Genomic DNA, 20,318 nt, shown 5'->3' on the forward strand with positions numbered 1-20,318 from the left:
TCCACCACTACCTCCTATCTCCTATCACTAAGCCAGTTCTGTACCCATCTTGCCATCTCACTCCTAATACCATGTGACTTTACCTTTTGTGCCAGTCTGCCATGTGGGACCTTGTTAATTGCTTTATGGAAGTTCATGTAAACATCAACTGCTTTGCCCTCAATCATCTTTGTCACCTCCTCAAAAAATTCGAACAAGTTAGTGAGGCACGGCCCCTCCTGCAGAAAACGGTGTTGTCTATCACCAGTGTGTCCACCTGGCTTCTAAAATATGCACAGATTAATGGTTAATTGATAGAAACAGTACAGAAATGGTTGATGAAAATCTGTGGTTACACAAGAATCCAACTCAAACACAAATATAATTGGAATGCAAAATAAGACAGACATTAGTATTTCATTTTAGTTTATTACTTAAAAAGAGGCTGCTCAAAAGATATTTGAATGATTTATTACCAACCCAGTGGTAACACGTATTGCTCCATAAACAAAGATTGATATGCAATGTATAAAGTACTGGTAGACACAACAGGAATATTAACACAATGATTTCATGTCATGGGAACATTATTGGCTTCAGGACATTAATACAGATAATTGAATGGTAGAAAGATGTGTAATACAGTTAAACAGCAACTTTTTAACAAAGATGAAACGTTTGGCTATAACTACATTCAAGTAGGTTACAACAATGGTTTCAAAGTGTGTCACCTCATGTTTCTGAGCAGTTTATCCAGTTCAAGTGCAAAAGACACATTTCTATGCCTAGCATGTGCTTGTACTAACTATTTTTTTCAATTACACAACTTCCTTTTCATTTAAGTGTCAAACTGAGAATAAAGATACTTGTTTCTTTGACCTTGTGCTTTTTTCCAATGCATTGTAACAACAATCTTAAGAATTCAGGAAAGATGGTGACATTTCCAGAACAGGTAGGAATTAAAGTTCAGTTCTATCTTTAAAACATATTACAGTCTGTTAGAAAATGCAGTTCTGTAAACATTAACACCTTTATGACATCTGACTAAAACATGAATTAGTACATTTTAAAAGTCTTGATTGCAAACAATGGATGCACTCATATATATAATGTAAGGAGAAATTGAAGGATACAAAGAAATTGAACTGATTGTACTGTTTGCATTATCAAAGTCAAATACGCATTTTTGTTGCTGCACCATCATTCCAATCAGCTTCCACCAAAAAAAAAGAGTCCTGTTTTGCACTTTTTTTTAATTGCAGGCATTCTGAATCACTACCTGGAGATCATCGAACTGGAGTGTGATTGGCTGGATGATGTTGTAGCAGCACTGAGTTGTGAAAACCCACTGTGACTAGATTCAAGACTAGTCATGGATCCCCTGAAATAAAATTAACAAAGTTTTTTTTCAGGTTTCAATGCAATACAAACATTCATTTACATAAAGTAACTTGCATATTCATTTGGATTTTGCTTATTGCAAATATTTTCTTCAGTATCCAAAACAATATTGTAACATGAAAGTTTACAATCCAAAGCAGTATCAACTTCCCACTGCAGTTATACAGGCTCCTGTTAGCATTATGCACTTAATTGTACATCCTGTCCTTTCCCCACACTCAAATTATGGTCTCTCATGGAGCACCTTATTTTTTTTAAAAAAAGCCTCTCTACTTTATTCTTCTGTTGACAATGTTCAATTTATAATTTCTAACTCACTTAGGCAGGTTTTTTTCTCCAAGAATAGCTTTGATTCTTGCATCCATTGCAAATTTGAACTTCTGAATCAGACCTAATCTTTTAAGGGGGTTATAAACCCCCAATCACTAGTCCATCAATATTTAAAAGCTGATTAAGTATCAAGCAGCTTTCAAATGATACCTAGTCAGATGGTGTAATTATTTTATTATTTTTACATCACATATCAATTTTTTCTCTAATATAAAGCTCATACATATATATGTACATTAAAAGTAGGTGAAACTCTTTAGTGCCTCAATTTGTCCCTGAAGTATCAAATTCAAAATGGTTTTATGGAATTACACATCTAAATCCTTGAAAAAGTAAAGTTTGGTCCAAATTATGGATATTTCAAAATTGATCAAAGCAGTTCAACAAACTTTATCCATGTTTTAGTAAATATCCCTGAGATTGGATAACTGCTCTTCCAATCTAATACAAAAACAGAGTCATAAGGGTGACTCTCACTCACTGGGAGGGGACATCAGAAATACATGTGGGCAGGATAAATGTTTTCCCCACATGGCAGATGAGAATTATGTTAAAACAGACTTGTTTGTTTAATGCAATACACTTTTATCAGCACTTTTTATTTAAAAAAAACTGGGCAACATAAAAGAACTCATGACAACAGAAGACCTGAAAAGCCTTGACTTAACACTAGCACTGTGGTAAAGTGCAACTCAGCTATTTCCCAGTATGTAATTTGCAAATTGGAATCTGAACTTCTTCCTTTCCTATGCTGGTACAAACCAAAAACAATCAAGCCAACGTGTGACCATGAAACATTATAACTTTGTCAAGTAACCAGGTTACACCAGTTTTAAACATTAAGTATATTATAACCAAAAATAAATTATCACCACCAAAATACATAAAAATGACAAAACATGGGTTTCCTTCAGTAAAATTTTGCATCTTACTGAGGCAAAGTAGATGGTGATAGTGGTTCTAGTGGCATTGTGGGTAGAGGGTTCCATGATCTGCGCAAAAGTAAGGAATTTCAGGAAGATTGTCTGCAGTTCAACTGTACAACTCTTCTCAGTTTTATGAAATACTGGAATAATTCACAACCTGATCCAAAATCAAGGTAGAATCTCCATGGAAAACTGAAGAATGAACAGGTTCATCCACATTCAGTAAAGACTAATTGTACCTAATAAACATCTGAGCATATTTAGACATAGTACTGAATTCTCAATAGTTTTTTTTAAAATGCTGTACCTGAAATCATCCGATCCTATGACCTCAGTGTAATACATAACTTTACACTTGTGGGAAGAGACCTGCAATGTTGCCAGCACATCATCTACACGAGGCAGGTTAGTTGTAGCACAGGAAGGCATATTGTGAAATTTCCATTGTAGGATATAAAAACCAGGCCATCTTGTTACATGCGAACCCTGTAAGATAAAAACAGGAGAATTGGTTATAACCTTATAATAAAATAATTTTTAATATGTTTTAAAATATGCAAAAGCCACTTACACTAAACATTACAGCAAAGATAAATTTTTGGAATGCTTCACACTGGATACCACAATTAACAATTAGACCAGATTACACTGGCCTCTCAATGTTGCTCTCTGGAATTATTAAACTGACCTGCACACTTTCTCCTTCTTTACAGATGAGTGGGGGCTCCACCATACTATAGTCCTTGCCCAGTTGCCATGACTTATCTATAAGCTGCACGTTATTTCCTCCAGGGCCTGTTAACCCATGTGCTCCAAGGGTATCCTTTTTGGGAAGCTGGGGTGCTCGTTTTGAATGGTAGATGTTAAACGCAATATCGCCTTTCACCACATCAAAATCCCAGGTTATCACAGAAGATGCTTCCACCATTTCAATTAATAGCTGGATGCAAATAAAACAAAATATAATGTAATTAATACAAAGTGCCCTATTTCATCTTAACCATCAGGGTATGGGGTTTAAAATTAAAATAGCAACAATACAAACAATATATTAAGGATTAGAAATGTGAACAGCTAAAAGGTCAGCACAAATATTACCTCATGTGGTGATCCTTTGAAAACACTTGCTGACTGATAAATAGTTTCAGTCAATAGTCTGATATCATCATTGTCAAGTTCTTCTGCTGTTCTATACATCGATTTGGGGATTAGACCACCCTCTGGAACTTCACACTAAAAAAGGTAAAATAAATCATTAAATAATTTTTAAAAATTCATACACAGTACGCAAAGAGATATTCCTGTAACCTAAAAATTGGATAACTAGGACCCTTTGGTCAGAATGCTTCTAAGTAACTCCTTAACAAATTCCGTCCATTTAAAATACTACAGCAAAAAATGCACTTTGCCTAAATGGTCTTAATTTCCAACATGTTAAGTTCTCAATCTTAATTGAGCTGTTGGGAAAGTATTTAAATAGCTACATCCCCCTTCTTTGCAGGACAGTAACATGGGGATTACATGACATTGGAAATTCAAGAGAATAGATAAATAGGTCAGGCTTCTGATATTGATAACATTCAAAATTAAAACTATTGCTGTCATTTGATTGTCATGTTATAGAGTACAGCAGTATTTCAACTCAATACTAATTATAAACTTTGCTGCACATTTGCTTATTTTAAATGGAACACTTTGTTTTGCCATTCACCCCATAATCCTGTTACCTGTAAGAAAATGTGCAAGAATGAAAATTAATATGTCCCTGCGGACCTGCCTTCCAGGAAACACCACTCCAAACAACTTTCCATTATTTTGAATCAAAAAACTCCAACAAAGTCAAACAACCTTGCAGAGGTCTTATCAGTTTGAAAAGATATCACACTAAATCAAAATGACTTATTTGAAATAATTTCATTCAGTTTTGTCAACAATCCACTCAATTTTCCTATCAGTAAAGTAATAAGGACTGCAAACTAAGAACAGAAAAAGCTGGAAAAAACACATCAAGTCAGACAGTATCTGTGGAGCAGACATGATTTTCGTCACAGAATTCTACAATTCTTTTTCACATTCAACTTTTTGGTATTGGTAGCTCAAAAACACAACTGTTTATATGTAAAACTCAATGAGACATCTACTTCCACTTGTAAGATTCTCATTTCAGACCCTTAATATGTGTTGGGTTGGATGGGCAAAGTTAGAAGTCACATGACACCAGATCAGAGTCTAACAGCTTTATTCAAAATCACAAACTTTCAAAATGCTGCTCCTTCATCAGGTGAAGTGACTTAGTTTTGATAAATTATGACTCAGTATCCTCAGAAACAAAGCTGATTGTGTTGTGAATTCTTACCATGCATTCTCCTCCAAGGAAATCAGGGATCACTTCTTTATCTATATAATCAACCAGACCGCCAGGCCCCTGGTAGTCATTTCCTGCATAGATGAGGAATTTCTTTCTTGTATTGTCATCAATGAAAGGACTAACCTGGAATTAAAAAAAAGGGCACTGTATTGCAATTTAAAATGCATGGTGATTTAAACATGAAACAATTCATGATTTATTTCTCAGACGCTGCAACACAACTTACCAATGTCCAAAGAACTGGAAACACTCTAGGTGCTCTAAGGATCAATAGTCGACCCAATGTTTCTGGATAGTTAGCTTCAACAATTTCAATTATTCTCAACAGTGCCTTTACACCAGGTCGCCACAGATGTCTCATGTTCAAGCCTTCTAAATCCACCAAACATGTCCAAGAGCTATTTAAGAAAACCAAATAATTAAGAGCAGAACAATGTGAGACACTGAACTTAAAGATAACATATATAATAATGCAATACATAAATATGACATCGTTTCTTCCAGCCATGTCCTTAATTGCTCTATACTTTTTTTTATTCATTCACAGGATGAGAGTGTCACTGGCTAGATCAGCATTTATTGCCCATCCTTAATTGCATACAGGTCAATTAAGGTCAACCACATTTCTGTGGGTCTGGAGTCACCTACAGTCCAGACCAGCTAAGGATTGTAGTTTCCTTCCCTAAAGGACATTAATGAATCAGATGGGTTTTTCAAATCAAAAATGGTTTCATGATCACTATTAGACTGTTAATTCCATATTTTTATTGAATTCAAATTCCAACATCTGTCATGGCGGGATTTGAACCAAAGTGCCCAGAATGTTGCCTGGGTCTCTGGATTAATAGTCTAGTGATAATACCACCACACTGTTTCCTCCTCGACTAATTGATAATGGGACCAAGATTAAACTCGTGATTACCTGATTGGTCTTCCAAACACATTGGTATTTTCCTCACATCGTCGTAATCCTTCTTCATTAATAGACAGAACCTGATTCAGAACAAAAATTTCAACAAAATAAATTTGTGTAACCCCATTTTAAAAGAAAAAAATACCTTATTTTCTAAATTAATGTTTTAATTATAAATAACCTCACAGCTTCATTTAAAAAAAATCCTTTTGTAGCCATTCAACACATTGAGCATCAACTTCTCCTTTCTGCCTGGGTCTTGTAATTCTTAACACCCTTGCCAAATAAAAACTTAGTGAGTTTTGCATTTTTCAATTGACCTAGCCTTACCAGTCTTTTGGAGAAAGGACCTCCAGATTTCCACTTCTTGTGTGTGAGAAAATGTTTTCTGAAATCACTTCTGAAAAGTGTAGTTTTAATTATAAGGTTATGTTCCCTTGTTCTAGGCTTCCCCACCAGAGAACATTCTGTTAACTGTTGTTATGACCACCTTAACATACCTCAACTAGATGCAGACCTGAAACTTGTATATTCAGCAAATAAAACATTTTGCAATCTGTTCTCATACTTTCATACTTTTTACTGCTCATGTCACTCTGTTGAATCTGCACAGTCCATCCTTCCAAGGTTAATACATTCACCTGCAGGTGCCTTGGAATTAATGCAGCTTCCAAATGGAGTCTAAACAGATCTCTGTACAGCTGTAAGGTTACCTCCACCCTTTTGGCAGAAGCTGATTTGGATCTACTTGGATGAATTTGTCCTTTGGGTTTAAACACTACTGACTATTAACTACCTCTACCCAATGCACTAACTGAAATAGACAATACCAATATTGACACGGCAAGGACATCGATGGATCAATCCCGTGGTTCAGAGTAATTGCAAAACAGCTATTTGCACCCTGCTCATTTCGACCAGCTACTAGGGACCGTTGTTAAAGAAATTTGTCAATCTCTGGCTACTCCTTTTTTGAAACATAACCTGTGATGTAAAGACTGGCTTTGATCTACTATTTTGTCAGTTGAACTGTCAAGAGTTATCTGCTTTGACTCCAAAGGGTCTCATCCACAGTCAACTATAGTCACCCTGGCTCCAGCAATAGAAATTTAATAGATGCAGAAAATACTCAATACTTTTGAAAATACACTCATCATTGCTCTCAGAGTACCTGGTTTTCAATTTGTTGTCAGTTTTGTACAACTTCATATAACTTTGACTTTAACTATTTCCCCATCCACCAGTATATTTGTTCCTCTCTATCCTGCATGGAACTCGAAGTTTTAGTACCTTGATTGAATGTCCAACTATGTAGATCTAATTATCCTGCTTTTCTGTCCACACATGCTTTGGCTGCTAATTCAAACCTATGTCCTTTAATTCTGTCTTCATAACATCCATCTCTTACTCTCTGGAACTTAATAAGTTAGTGGCCATTCCATTTTCCTTCCTGGCTCCCATGTTAACTGATATTATTAAAAGCTCTCTTCCCATAGGGCATTGTAACAATTTCTTCCAAATAACTTTTGTTAGCCCTCTCCTCAAAACAAAAAAAAAATTGACACTGAACCCTCAGTCCTCGGAAGGTATCACATCATTTCCCTTTATTCACAAAATTCCTGAGCACGATTTTGCTTCCCAAATGTATATTGCTCCTTCATCCTCATCGCAAACCATATTTTCTTTGCCATCAACTCCAGTTTTTTCCCTGACAACACTGGAGGCTAACCAAACTGCTTGCAATACTTGTGTCATATTTGTCACACGTACAAATCATTCAGACACTCATCAAGAACCTCTACCAGCACCTCCATAATATCATGTGACTCTACCCTGCCTCAGCTGATATGTTGCTGAAATGGTCATCCATTTCTTTGTGATCTCTAGATTTGGTTATTCCAATGCACTCCTGGCCTCATCCTATGATATGCAAACCCGAGATCTTTCAAAACTCGACCTCTTATACTGTCATTTGCATCAAATCTTTCTCCCTGTGCTTTTCTGGTCTTCAGTGGCTTCACGTCAACCAAAATCTTGACATAATAATTTCCACATTCATTTTCAAAATCCTCCCTACCTTTATCACCTCCTTTAACTCTACGATGTGGTCTAATCTCTAGGTTAAATTCTCCAATTCTGGCTTCAAGCATTCCTAAATTGGATTAGTACTAGTTCTGTGCTTTCAACTGTCCAGACCTAAATTCAATAATTCCCCAAGTTGTCCACACCATTTTCCCCTCGTTTAACACACCCTTTAAAACCGATGTCTTATGATCATCTGACCTAATACTTATGTAGTCCAGTGTTAAATTTTGTTCTATTACACTCCTTTGGTTGTTTAATGAAAAGGATCATACAGATTTCTTCATTTGGGCTCCAGAACATCACCACTCCCATACAGTGCCACTTATTATATAGTAAATAGTTTAATCAATCTTGTTATGATCCACAGTGCATTACATTACAATTTCCCCACAATGAAGGCCAGTTTGTCCCTCAATTTATCAATGCCCCATGGCAAATTTCTACTCCAAACTACACAATTTATTATGCTACATAGCTTGATATTTTCAGCAAAAATAGCTATTGTATTCTCTATTCCTTCATCTAGTCATGTGTACATTGTGAACAGGGGCACAAATACAAATCTCTGAGAGGCACCAATATCCCTGACAATTTGAGTGCATACCGAATATTTAAAAAAATTCAACAATGTTTATTAGATGTTATTTAGCCTTTACAAATTATTACTGGCTCTCCCTGATGAGCCCTAATGGATTCCTTAGCACTGATGCTGATTTTCTAGTATAACTCCTCTGCCCTACATAAATTTGGATTCATGCCAATTTTACACCAAGTAGATTATTTTAAGTCCATTTCTTCAAACAGAAATAAATGCTCCTTTGTGCACACAAAATGCCATCTTTAAGATTCTTCAAAATGACAGTTGTGGACCGGACAACCACATAAAGTAGTTAAAAGTAAAATAATTGCTTCAATGAAATAGCGTAGGGGTATTCATAAAGATAAAGAAATCAGGGTAAAACTGAAGGTTGCAACAACGTACTGAGACTGCCAGAGAGTAATGATCAATGTCAAGTGGACAATTTCCTGTACAGCACTTTGGCATCATGAATTCCATAATCATATCATTAAAAGCTGCTCACTATTCATCCATAATTGACAAGAGAAATTCTAATGACTCAGATCTACACACTTGGAAATAATCCAAAATGTGGCTCTCTTTTAAACTGATTACATTTGATAAGGTAACCAGTCTATAACCCTAACAAGATTACTTCAAAGGCTTATATAACATGCTCTTTGTGATTACAAGAAATTTTGAGAGATTTTAGCCTGGTACAAAAATGTTTTCAAGTATGTATAATCTCAGAAAATATAAACTGCATGATGAAATGCCACAGAGTTGACAAATAATAGTTGTGCATTATATGTTTTCTAATTATTTTCAATTTTATTTTGTTGAAATAATATCATAGAATGATTGCAGTTAAAAATCTGTGGTGAGCACTTATCTTTCAAAAATTCAGTCATGTTATCTGAAGCTAAACAAATGGCACAAATGAAGCCCAATCTTGAATACTGGGATAAAGTAATAAACACACTATTGTGTAATAGAAAAGTATTGAAATCATTGCTTCATTTAAAGTTTAAAAACTCCATCCTTCGTTGCACACGAGGATACGTTTATTGCAATCTTTAAATTAAATGAGTGAAACTTCAAATGAATTTGACAGTTTGTCATTTCATTGGCAATACAGATAATGCTCTGGTTTACCTAGCATTTAGCAGAATTGGGGAAAAGGATGAAGCCCACTGTGATCATATATGTATGAACATTCTGTAATGGCTTAATAATCATTCAGTCAACTAGGTAAAGTTTTCTGAACTGTCCAACATAAAAATGTTGCGCCAATTAACATTGTGTATTTACTGCTCCTACAATAAAAATACCAGAATAGAATTTGTAAAGATTGAATCCAGTTTGGATTTGTAGACAATTTGCACCTCAGGCAACTTTGCCGCTGACGCACAGTAAAGAAATAAAATCATCATCCTCTCTGCTCTTCTATCAGATAGAGTTTGATCATTCTCAATCCTCTTCACAACGGCAAAAACCCCAAATGTGAAAATAACATAATTCTAAATGCTATATAAAGAAAGCACTTTTAATATAGTAATAATTAACTAGAAACTAAAAACAGCATTTTTATTGACTGTAGAGTTTCACAATTTCAGCAGAGAGAATACTGGAAATACACATGAAGTCAATTTAATCAAGAAAGTAAATGATTGAAGTACACTTACGTGCCGCAGCAGTGCTTCCTCTCCAAGTGCTCTGACGAGCCCTTTGGTATCCATCTGCCCAAGTCTTAAGATATACAAGGGTCTTCCATCTGTAAGAAAACAAAACATCATTAAACTGTTTTGCCAGTCTCAACTATAACATGCAAAATACCAAATTAGAAAATTAATCTTCCTGAAGAGCTTTAAGGATTCTAATCCTTACAGTATCCAACTGAGATTCTCAAATTAAAATTAAGCTTTCAAGATCTTCCATGATCTTGACCGCTCAATCTCTAATCTCCTCCAAACCAAAACCTCTAAGGTCTCTACTAATTTCTATTCTCTTGAGCATTCCCGATTTTACTCCGTGGTGACCATGCCTTCAGCTGCCAAGCCCTTCAGAGAATTTTCTCCCTAAATTTCAGTGCCCCACTATTGTTTTTCCTTCTTTAAGTCATTCCTTTAAACTCTGTCTTTGGCGATCTGCCCTAATATCACCTTGGGTGGCTCAATGTCAATTTTTTCATAATGCTGAAGTTAGACCATTTTCCTAATTTTCCAGCCAATGTTGGAAGTGAGTGTTCAAAATCACTTGAAACTGTCTGGAAGAAGTGCTGCACACCCACCACTTGCACCCCCAAGCTGTCAATTTAAAATGGAGTGTATAACAAACATGCATTTCCAGCAGTGAGCTTGGCTTAGTTCCCATAACCTCAATGAATAAAAATCCATAAGCAATCCAAATATCAACATAATCAGCTACACTTTATTCCCTTAGCTTTCATGTTTCTTCTGTCAAAATTAAGGCAGACAAGCAGTAGTTTAATGCCTAAACCTAGCCCAGAAAGTGATTCCTTTTTGCACAAGCAAATTGCTCTGATTTCCTACAAACTAAAATTACTAACTTTGCAGCAAAATATAGGGTAATTCCTCCCCATACTCGAGGATTCTGTTTCTGAGAATCCCAGTGAATGATGAAATTTGCGAGTGCAGAGCCCATTAAAACTACAGGTTAAAAAATGTGGATATATTAGCTTGCCCATAGACGCTGAATTTTGTTGCTACCTACCTGTTGGTGTAAAGAGAATTTGCAAGTTGTGAACTTGTGCATGCAGTGGATATACCATACCTAAATATTAACAAGGTACTCACACAAACCTCACTTTATATTGTATTTTAAACATTAGAAAGTTTCAGTCATGATTCAAGGCTGAAACTAGCCACTTAAAAGTAACCCTTAAACTACATATACAGTCACCTTCACATCTGATTATGAAACATAATGCTATCAATAAGTTTCTAGATTAATAAATTCTAGTTCTGTCAGGAAATAAAATTTATGTAATGCTATCATACTGTTGGTGAAAGTAATATATTGAATATATGGTATATCTGGCATACCTTTGTCATGATGATGCCAACCTCCTGTGTAATAATCATGCAGCACTTGAGGTGGTGTCCATGTTTCCAAGAGGTAGTCTACTTTGTGTTGTTTGCGCCAAGTCAAAGACTGGCACAGAAGCTCCCTTGCTTTATCCATATTGAAATCACGTGCTCTTAAGAACCGTAGGATGTGCTCATCTTTGGGGATCTGTTTATATGATAATGAAATTTTCTCAATTGAAAGAACAAAGCAATGTTCTGATTGTCTAAATGTAATCAATACCTCCTTTATGGATGTTTTCTCGATCAGACTTTTATCCAAGTACCACAGCTTCTCATCCAAATCTCACTTACATTAAAATTGCAGTCTGCTGACTACATTATAAATATTGAATTTCATAAAATACAATTAATAAAATTTTAAAATGGTTCCAAATGCAACAAGATCAGTATTTTAAAAGTCATATTTTATCAGTGCAAGTCAAATAATGAATCGGCAAATTGCCTTCTTCAAACCAAAACTTTTTTAAAAAAGGCACGTATACAGGGCAAGTACAGCAACACATTGGCAGGCGAGAAGTCAAGGGGAGCCACTGCTACTTCACATTCAACACTACTACTCTGTAAAACTTACTGCAATGAGCCCTCTTTATTTTGTGGCATCCACTCCATTCCTCTTATCTTTTAAGTCTTTGACTTATTCAGATTGTTTACAGAATGAAAATTAGGTAAAATCATTTAAGCTTTTTGTGTGGAAGCTGGGAAATGTCATAATTGTGACAGATTGTGCTAATGAGATGATAAAAAGCATCCACTGGTATTGAGCACTCTGGCATTTCAACCCTTGTTATACACAAAGAGCTTTTATCGAAGGTCCACTTCAAACATCAAAGCTCCACGAATGTAAATTAAAGTTACCTGACAGGGACAAGCTTGTGTATGAAAAAATTATTGTAATTTTCAGAAGGAGAAAAAGCACTTGTGATTTTACAATATTTTCTGTTTCAAGTATTTCCACAAAGATTCTATTGTTAATTACTTTTCAGAAGTAATCATGTTTTTCTGATAAGCTCAATTTAGGGAAAACAAAAATCAGTTGTCAAGCTTTGTGCATTATCAATAATCAACAAAAAAACTTGTAGTCATATTTACTCTCTTTAAATCTTAAAATTAGTAATCAAATAACATTTCTTATATAATTTCAAAAATCTGCCATTTTGATATATAAAGCCAGAGTTTCGATTTTATCATGAATTAGCTGCACAGAATATTGTTATGTTTATCCTAACACAAAAACAACTAAAACATTTGACCTATTGCACACTGAAAGATGAAAGCACCCTGATAACAAACAGAATTATAGCAAGGTTACACCTCAGAAGGATGATATTCAGCCGGTCACATCTGCACTAGTTCTCTGGAGAGGCAATATGTCTAATTACATTTCCCTGCCTTTTGCCATAGCCTTGCACATTCTTTCCCAGTAATAATCCAACTCCCTCATGAATATCTAGATAGAATGTGCTTCCACCATACACAAAGACAATGCATGCCAGATTCTAACTACTTGATATATGAAAAGATTTTTTTCTCATGTTGCCACAGCTTCTTTCCTCAATTACCTTGAACCTCTGCATTGTCTTTTCTCAATCCTTCCACCAATGAAAGCTTTGCCTAATTAAATGGTCATGACTCACTTGTGATTTTAAATCTCGATCAAATCCATCTCAATTTTCCCTTGCCAAGGAAGAGTCCCAACCCTGGAATGATTCGCATAGATTCTTTCTGCACTTTTAATCCCTTCACGGTGTTCAGTCATGACCTGTTGATAGTTCACCTGAGTCAGAAGATAGTAGTTTCAAGTCTTACTCAAGGATTTGGGCACAAAGATCAAGGCTCATACTTCAGTAAGGTACTAAGAGTGCACTACACTATCAGAGGTGCTATTTTTCAAATGGAACATTAAATCAAAGCTCAGTTTGGCCTCTTAGATAGAAGTAAAATATTTTGTGGCACTACTTTAAAGGAGAGAAGGAGTTATCTTCAGTGCCCTGGCCACTATCTATCAAGCAATCAACAAAATAAGGTGAAGTAATTTGTGTCCTTGCTATTTCAGTAGATTATTACATCTATTATCCCCTTACCTTGCCTTTATGTGCTTCTTGAAGCCGCGTTCGAAGTCTAATGAGACAGCTTTCCTGCAGTGGTGTTAGGTCACCTAAATAACGCTCGATATAATCAGCATCCAGTTTATCTAAAAGCATAAGTGCAAAATGATACATCAGTTTATTATTTTAATTCACCTGGAAGCCCATTACCCGGTTAACTACCTAATGTTTATTTTAGATTGAAGAAAAGACAAATGTTATTTTCTGAATACTTCACACTAACTTTTTTATATCTAGGTTAACAAGAACATCTGTTTCAAGGGCACAAAAATAAATATTTTTCAACTTAGCTTTAAATATTTACGGAAAAAGAAAACTTTTCCCCCAAGAACCTAAATGCAGATCATAGTTTCAGACTGTGCAATAGTTCTATAAATATCAATAAATAAAGGTGCATTTTTATCATTAAAAAAATTATTTACCATCAGGTGTTCCTGAGAGAGAATCAGGTGAATTATTGGAACCAGAAATTGAGTCTTTGTTAACATGTTCTTCCTTTATAGCAGCATCACCTCGGCCAGGTATGGCCACAGCTGGAGAGGAGGTCAATTTCTGAACAAAAACGGTCTTTTCCACATTCGTATTTACTACTGGGTTCCACCGCGGTACATAAGTTATTCCTTCTTCCTCGAGCTGTTTTAGGTAGTATTCAATTATTTCTTTTCCCTTAAAAAAAAAACATAGTTCATAGTTTTTCAATATTAAAATATCACATACAAAACTCCAACAATTAAACATTTTTGTGTTGTGGAATTTAATTCAGTTCAAGTAGAACTGAGCCAATTTGCAACAATAGAAAGTATATGATATCCACATCACCTTTTATTGATGCCAATATTTTTCTCCACTATTTCATTGATTTAAGAGTTAGAGTCCTTTGAGAAGGCCTTTCTGGATAATTAAATCAGAGACAGATTTTTAAGATCTTAAAATGGTCCTAAGAGTACGAAGAAAAAGGAGAACTTCACTTTGCCCTCTGTGAATCATACATCCAGATCCTGGTTGACCTTCTGCCTAAACTTCCTCTTCATTATACCTTTTGATTTCTTCAGCAAAACAACATCTATAAGCATCTATCTTGAATATACTCTGAGTGAATACATTTTGTGGTTAAGGGTATTCCAATGATTCACAATCCTTTGAGTTAATGATTGTCTCATCTCCATTCTAACTAGTCAATGCCTCACTCTGACACTGTGATCCTCTATTCTAGATTCTGCTTACCTTGTCAAGTGCCTCAACCCAGAAAACTTTCTCTGCACTTCCCATTGCTTACCTTCCCACTTAACTGTGTATCATCAGCAAACCTGGATACATTACATTAATTCTATTTAAATCATTACTATAGATTGCAAACATTGAAATTCAAGTATTGATCCTTGTTGAATCCTGCTTGTTAAGTCCAACCAGAGAATGTGCCATTTATTCCACCTCCTATTTTCTGTTCTCAATCAATGCTAATACATTACTCTTAACCTCATGACTGCTAATTTTATGTGCTAATCTCTTTTGAAAATCTGCAGATGACAGTCACTGGCTCCCTCTTATTCAACCTACTGGTTACAGTAAAAGTCTTTTAGCTGTTTTGTCAAAGATGATCTTGGATGTCTATAGCTATCTTAATAGTGAAAGTTATATTTTGTTTTATTGTCCCTTAAGATAGCTAACCAATTGATTAATTCATGACTGTAAAGAAAAATTATTCATAGGAACATGCCAGTCACTTGACGATACAATTGTGGAAAATCACTGAGTAAGAGCTATGAGCCACAAGTATGAGCAGCAGGCTACTCTTTTCACCTTTTCATGGCAATTGGTGGCAGAAGCAGCTACAGATGTGCAGGATAATTGTGAAGTGGGATTACTAATGCAGATTTTAAAGTGACTGCAAAGAATAGTCTCATAGGTTTAAAACTTGGTTCTTACATAGAACACCAACATTAAAATCAAATTAGAATAAGGATGGTCAACAGCAATTATACATCAGCCATTGTACTTGATCCATGCACTAAAAGTTTATTTTGTAAATTAAATCAATAGCATTTCCAATCATCACATTAGCAGAATGACACAGATATTTTACTTAACCTTTTTGAAAATTACCACAAAGCTAAATAAATTTACATGCAATGAACATTCTTGCATTCATGTGTTTTCTTCTTGACCAGGTAACTCCCGCATTGTGAATACTGATACCGTACTTCTCGTCAATACAAACATAACTGCAGTTGGAAAGACAAGGGAGAATTCGTTTGAAAACATACTTGAAAACCAAAATGTCTCTTTATTAATGTACCTTTTTGATACTGCTGGCATACTGTTTCATTGCTATTTTTTCAACAGTGCTTTCAAAACCAAAAAATGACTTGATATCAAGACTTGCTGACTGCTCAAAGCAGGTCCAATCTTCATTTTCTTGATGAACCTGACAATAAGCACATAAAATAAGACATGTCAGGAGCAGCTCTGATTTTAAGCAGTTCTTTTCATTTCAACATATAGAAGGGCCGCAAGAGACAGAGCAGTATTTGATGTAATTCTGGGGAATAAAGCCAGACTGGTGTTCGAGGTAGCAGTAGGAGAGCATTTTAATGATGAACACCACCCCATACATTTTAAGTTTGCTGTGGGAAAGGAAAAGGATGGCCTATGAAAAGGGTTTTGGATTAGGGGATGGCAGACATTTAAAAAAAAAAAGGTAGGATCAGGCCAGGTTCAACAGGAAACAGCTACTTCTGACTAAATCTAAATGGAACTGGAGAGAGTCCACAGAACACTAGATGTCTAGGAATATTCAGGACTGGATGAGAAGAAAAGTTAGTGAGGTACTGTCAGTTCTGCTATAATATGGTAGTTCCATTCTTATGCAATCCCATGTTGAGAGAAAATCACGCGATAGCAGCACCATTTGAAATAACAGGGCCAGAATCACTAATACACGCTTCAAAAGATTAATAAACAGAGACATTGTCCGCAATTTATCTATCGCGTTATAGTGAATTCGCATTAACGAAACACACGTTATCACAGAACAACGTGCATAGAAAAGTGCGGGGTCGGGGGGGTGGACTGACTTAAGAAAGCAACTAGGAGAGCAAAGAGGAGATGTGAAAAAAAATTGGTAGCTATGATTAGGGTGGATCCTAACGTATGCCAGAAATATATCAAGGGGAAGAGAATTACCAGGGAATGAGTAGGGGTGATTAGAGACCAGTCTTCAAGTGGGGCAAGAGCACATTGTTAGGATGTTAAACACAGTACATCATTATCTGTAATAAAAACTGAAAGAACTGCTGGTGCTATAATTCAGAAACAAAAAGAGAAATTGCTGGAAAAACTCCACAGGTCTGGCAGGATCTGAGGAGAGTTAACATTTTGGGTTTAGTAACTGAGGAAGGGTCACTAGTACAGACATGTTAACTGATTTCTCTCCACAGATGCTACTGGACATGCTGAGCTTTTCCATCAATTTCTGTTTTACTTCATTATCTGTCTTCACTTTGGTGGGGTAGGAGGATCAAAGTACAGAATTCTGGACGAGGAACCGAGAGGCTCTTGAGCAATTTGATGTATAGAGTAAAGGTTTGGTCAGCAGATGAGCTGTATCCCAGGTTGCTGTGAATGATAAAGGAAATTTACAGAAGCTCTCATCCAATCTTTTAGTACTTCTATGGCACAGGAGAAAGACAAAGGACTAGTGAGCAATTAATCCGGTTCCATTTTTCAAAAAAGGGTGATACAGATAACCAAGGAAGTACAGGCCAGTGAGTCTCAGGTCAGTGAGAAACTGTTGAAAAAAAATTCTGAAAAGAATTATCCCTACTTGGACAGGCAAGATTTGATTGGGATAGTCAGCATAACTTTGTCAGAAAGGAGATCATGCCTGACAAATCTGATTGAATTTTTCAAAGCAGTGACCTGGAATGTGGAGGTGAGGGGAATGCAGTTTACATGGATTGCAGTAAAGCCTTTGACAAGGTCCCACACGGGATACTGATAAAGAATGCAAAAGCATGTCGGATCTAGGGCAATTTGACAAGTTGCTCCAAAATTGGCTGAGTAAAGGAGACAGAGATGGCTGGTGTCCAGTGGCACGCCACAGAGATAGGCACTAGGTTCCCTAATATTCACGATCTATTTGAACCATATAGATAATGCTGGGGTGGTGGCAGTGGTGGTGTTGGGGAAGTGGAATAAATAAGCTTGCGGGTGACATAAAGATTGGCCACATAGTTGACAGTGCAGAAGAAGGTCTTCAGATACAAGAAGATATAATCGAATCGGTCAGACATGCAGATCAGTAACAGATGGAATTTAAGCACAAAGTGTTGCACTTTGGAAGAAGTCACAATGAGGGAGTACTCAACAAATGGCAGGACACCATGAAACGCAGGAACAGAGGGATCTTGAGGTGCTTATCCATAGATCTTTGAATGTGGCAGAACAGGTTAATAGGGTAGTTAAAAAAGCATATCGGACACTTGTCTTTATCAATTGTGCCAAAGATTATAATAGCATGAAGGTTATGTTGGAGTTTTACAGGATTTTGGACAGGTCATAGTCAGAGTGCAGTTCTGATCACCACACGATCAGAAGAATGTGATTGCACTGCAGCAGGAACAGAGGAGATTTACCAGGATGTTGTTTGCAATAGAGCAGTTTAGCCACGGAGCGGCACTGGATAAGCTCAGGTTGTTTTCTTTGGAGCAGGAAAGGCTGATTAGAGGACTTGAATGAGATGTATAAGATTATAAGGGTATCAGTTTCATGGATAGAAAACAGTAATTCCTTTCATTGAAGGGTCAATAACAAATAGATGTAATTTTAAGATGAAAAGCAGATGGTTTAAGAGGGGATTTGAAGAAAACTTTTTTTACCCAGAGGACGATGGAAATCTGGAATGTACTGTCTGGGAAGATAGTTCCGAGGCAGGAAGCTCACAACGTTTAAGTACTTGTATGTGTTCTTAAATATTCAAGGTTACGTCAAGTGCTAGAAAGTGAAACTTCTGAAGATTTAGAGGTTTTTTTTTGTTGGTGCAAACTCGATGGACCAAACGGCCTGTTTTGTATTGTATAATTCCATGACTCAGCAAATAGGACAAGTGTTAAACTTTGACATTGTTAAAACCAATCTATATAAATGGGTGTATTTTAGAAATGTGTGCATTAATATCACTATACAAACATTCCCTCAATATAACTGTGATGTTAATATTATTTCAATCTCAGCCTGAAATGAAAAGTTAAAACTGGCCAGAGAGACAATGCTTAATTTCTTTGGGGCCATTAGCAGCAAGAGTTAAATACAGTTCAGAATTTCCACAATTTCATTCCCTTTGCACCATTATACAAAAAAAGAAACTTGCAAAATATAACCTACTTATAAGGGAGATTAAAATTTATTGTTAAAGGTTAGGGCATTCAAAAAGCCAAATTTGCATATCTGCCATGCCATAAGTCATCACAGGGGCCATTGGTGAAAGGATAAAAATTTGGCAGAAATGTTTCATTCCTTTTTCATATTCCAAATGTGTATATTTCACTTTTCTACCCTTATGGTTTGTTAGTTTCCTTAGCCACAGTGTAAAATGAGTTGCAATGGGGGCAACAGTATCTCACTATATTTTTACATTTTCTCTAACACTCTTTGGATGAGTAGCCACAGCATTGGTGCAGAGAATTTGTCTGTGATTTATACATTATGCATTTGGTATCGTAGGTGAAAGAGCTTTGCAAGACAAATAAAGCATGAACATATTTGCTATGGAGTATGACGATAATTACAATTTGAACTTAAACACCAATAGCTAGCCTGAACCTCAGGCCTAATGGAACTGAAAGATCTATACACAAATTGACAAAGTACACAAGGGCACTTTTTATGGCATTATGTGTCCTCCGTGTGCTATGAAATTTTCATTCTCCTCTTGAATTCTTCAATTACCCTCTATTTTCCCTCACTTCAAGAGATAAAGTTTCTGGGAGTCCAGATTTTTGTTACATTAATTACATTCAAATTTTTGCAAATGATTACATACAGTGTAACAGCAGAATTCATTGATGACCACTCTGTTAGCAAATGTTTCATTGTGGGCTTCTATCTTCAATGTCCTTTCCTGCCTGTTCAAGGAGTTCTTCTGAATGAAGTAGATGTAATCAACACCTGCAATCTGGATAACATTAAACAGCTTTGTCAGATGCATCTGTATAGTTGTGAAGTATAATTACTGTATCAAATATCTCAAGGTGATCACAATCAATATTTCATAAATCAGAACTTATTAACAAAACTAACTTGGATAACTACATTTGCAATAAAGCAGTTGTGCATGTTGTTATGTATTTAGTCGTCCAGGAATTTCAAATGTACAAAACATCAATAATCCTCAAAGCAATCTTCAAGGTCAAGAACAGCCACAAAATATGTTAAAAAACACCAACCTGTAAACGTGACTGAGTGGAAATATTACAAAACTCAATGCTACAGGCTTTTGTTTGGTATAAGTTTAATGCAGTGTTCCTTCTTAGTAATCATGTAAA

General features: G+C 35.9%; 1 protein-coding gene across 2 annotated transcripts in view; it reads right to left on the reverse strand.

Moving 5' to 3' along the window:
* Positions 1-388: 388 nt before the first annotated feature.
* LOC122562111 (SEC14-like protein 1) overlaps positions 389-20,318 on the reverse strand; it is a 48,563-nt gene continuing 28,633 nt past the window's right edge. For both annotated transcript variants that reach the window (XM_043714639.1, XM_043714640.1), the window contains exons 4-16: positions 19,817-19,948; positions 16,073-16,201; positions 14,199-14,442; positions 13,753-13,862; positions 11,627-11,816; positions 10,247-10,335; positions 5,927-5,997; positions 5,231-5,402; positions 4,993-5,127; positions 3,735-3,869; positions 3,325-3,576; positions 2,944-3,122; positions 389-1,360 (exon numbers count right to left, since the gene is read on the reverse strand). In XM_043714639.1, coding sequence (XP_043570574.1) covers positions 1,255-1,360; positions 2,944-3,122; positions 3,325-3,576; positions 3,735-3,869; positions 4,993-5,127; positions 5,231-5,402; positions 5,927-5,997; positions 10,247-10,335; positions 11,627-11,816; positions 13,753-13,862; positions 14,199-14,442; positions 16,073-16,201; positions 19,817-19,948 — 1,944 coding nt within the window. In that variant the 3' untranslated portion in view covers positions 389-1,254. The remainder of the gene's footprint in view (positions 1,361-2,943; positions 3,123-3,324; positions 3,577-3,734; positions 3,870-4,992; positions 5,128-5,230; positions 5,403-5,926; positions 5,998-10,246; positions 10,336-11,626; positions 11,817-13,752; positions 13,863-14,198; positions 14,443-16,072; positions 16,202-19,816; positions 19,949-20,318) is intronic.

Source organism: Chiloscyllium plagiosum, chromosome 24 (genome assembly GCF_004010195.1).
Source record: "Chiloscyllium plagiosum isolate BGI_BamShark_2017 chromosome 24, ASM401019v2, whole genome shotgun sequence".
NCBI lineage: Eukaryota > Metazoa > Chordata > Chondrichthyes > Orectolobiformes > Hemiscylliidae > Chiloscyllium > Chiloscyllium plagiosum.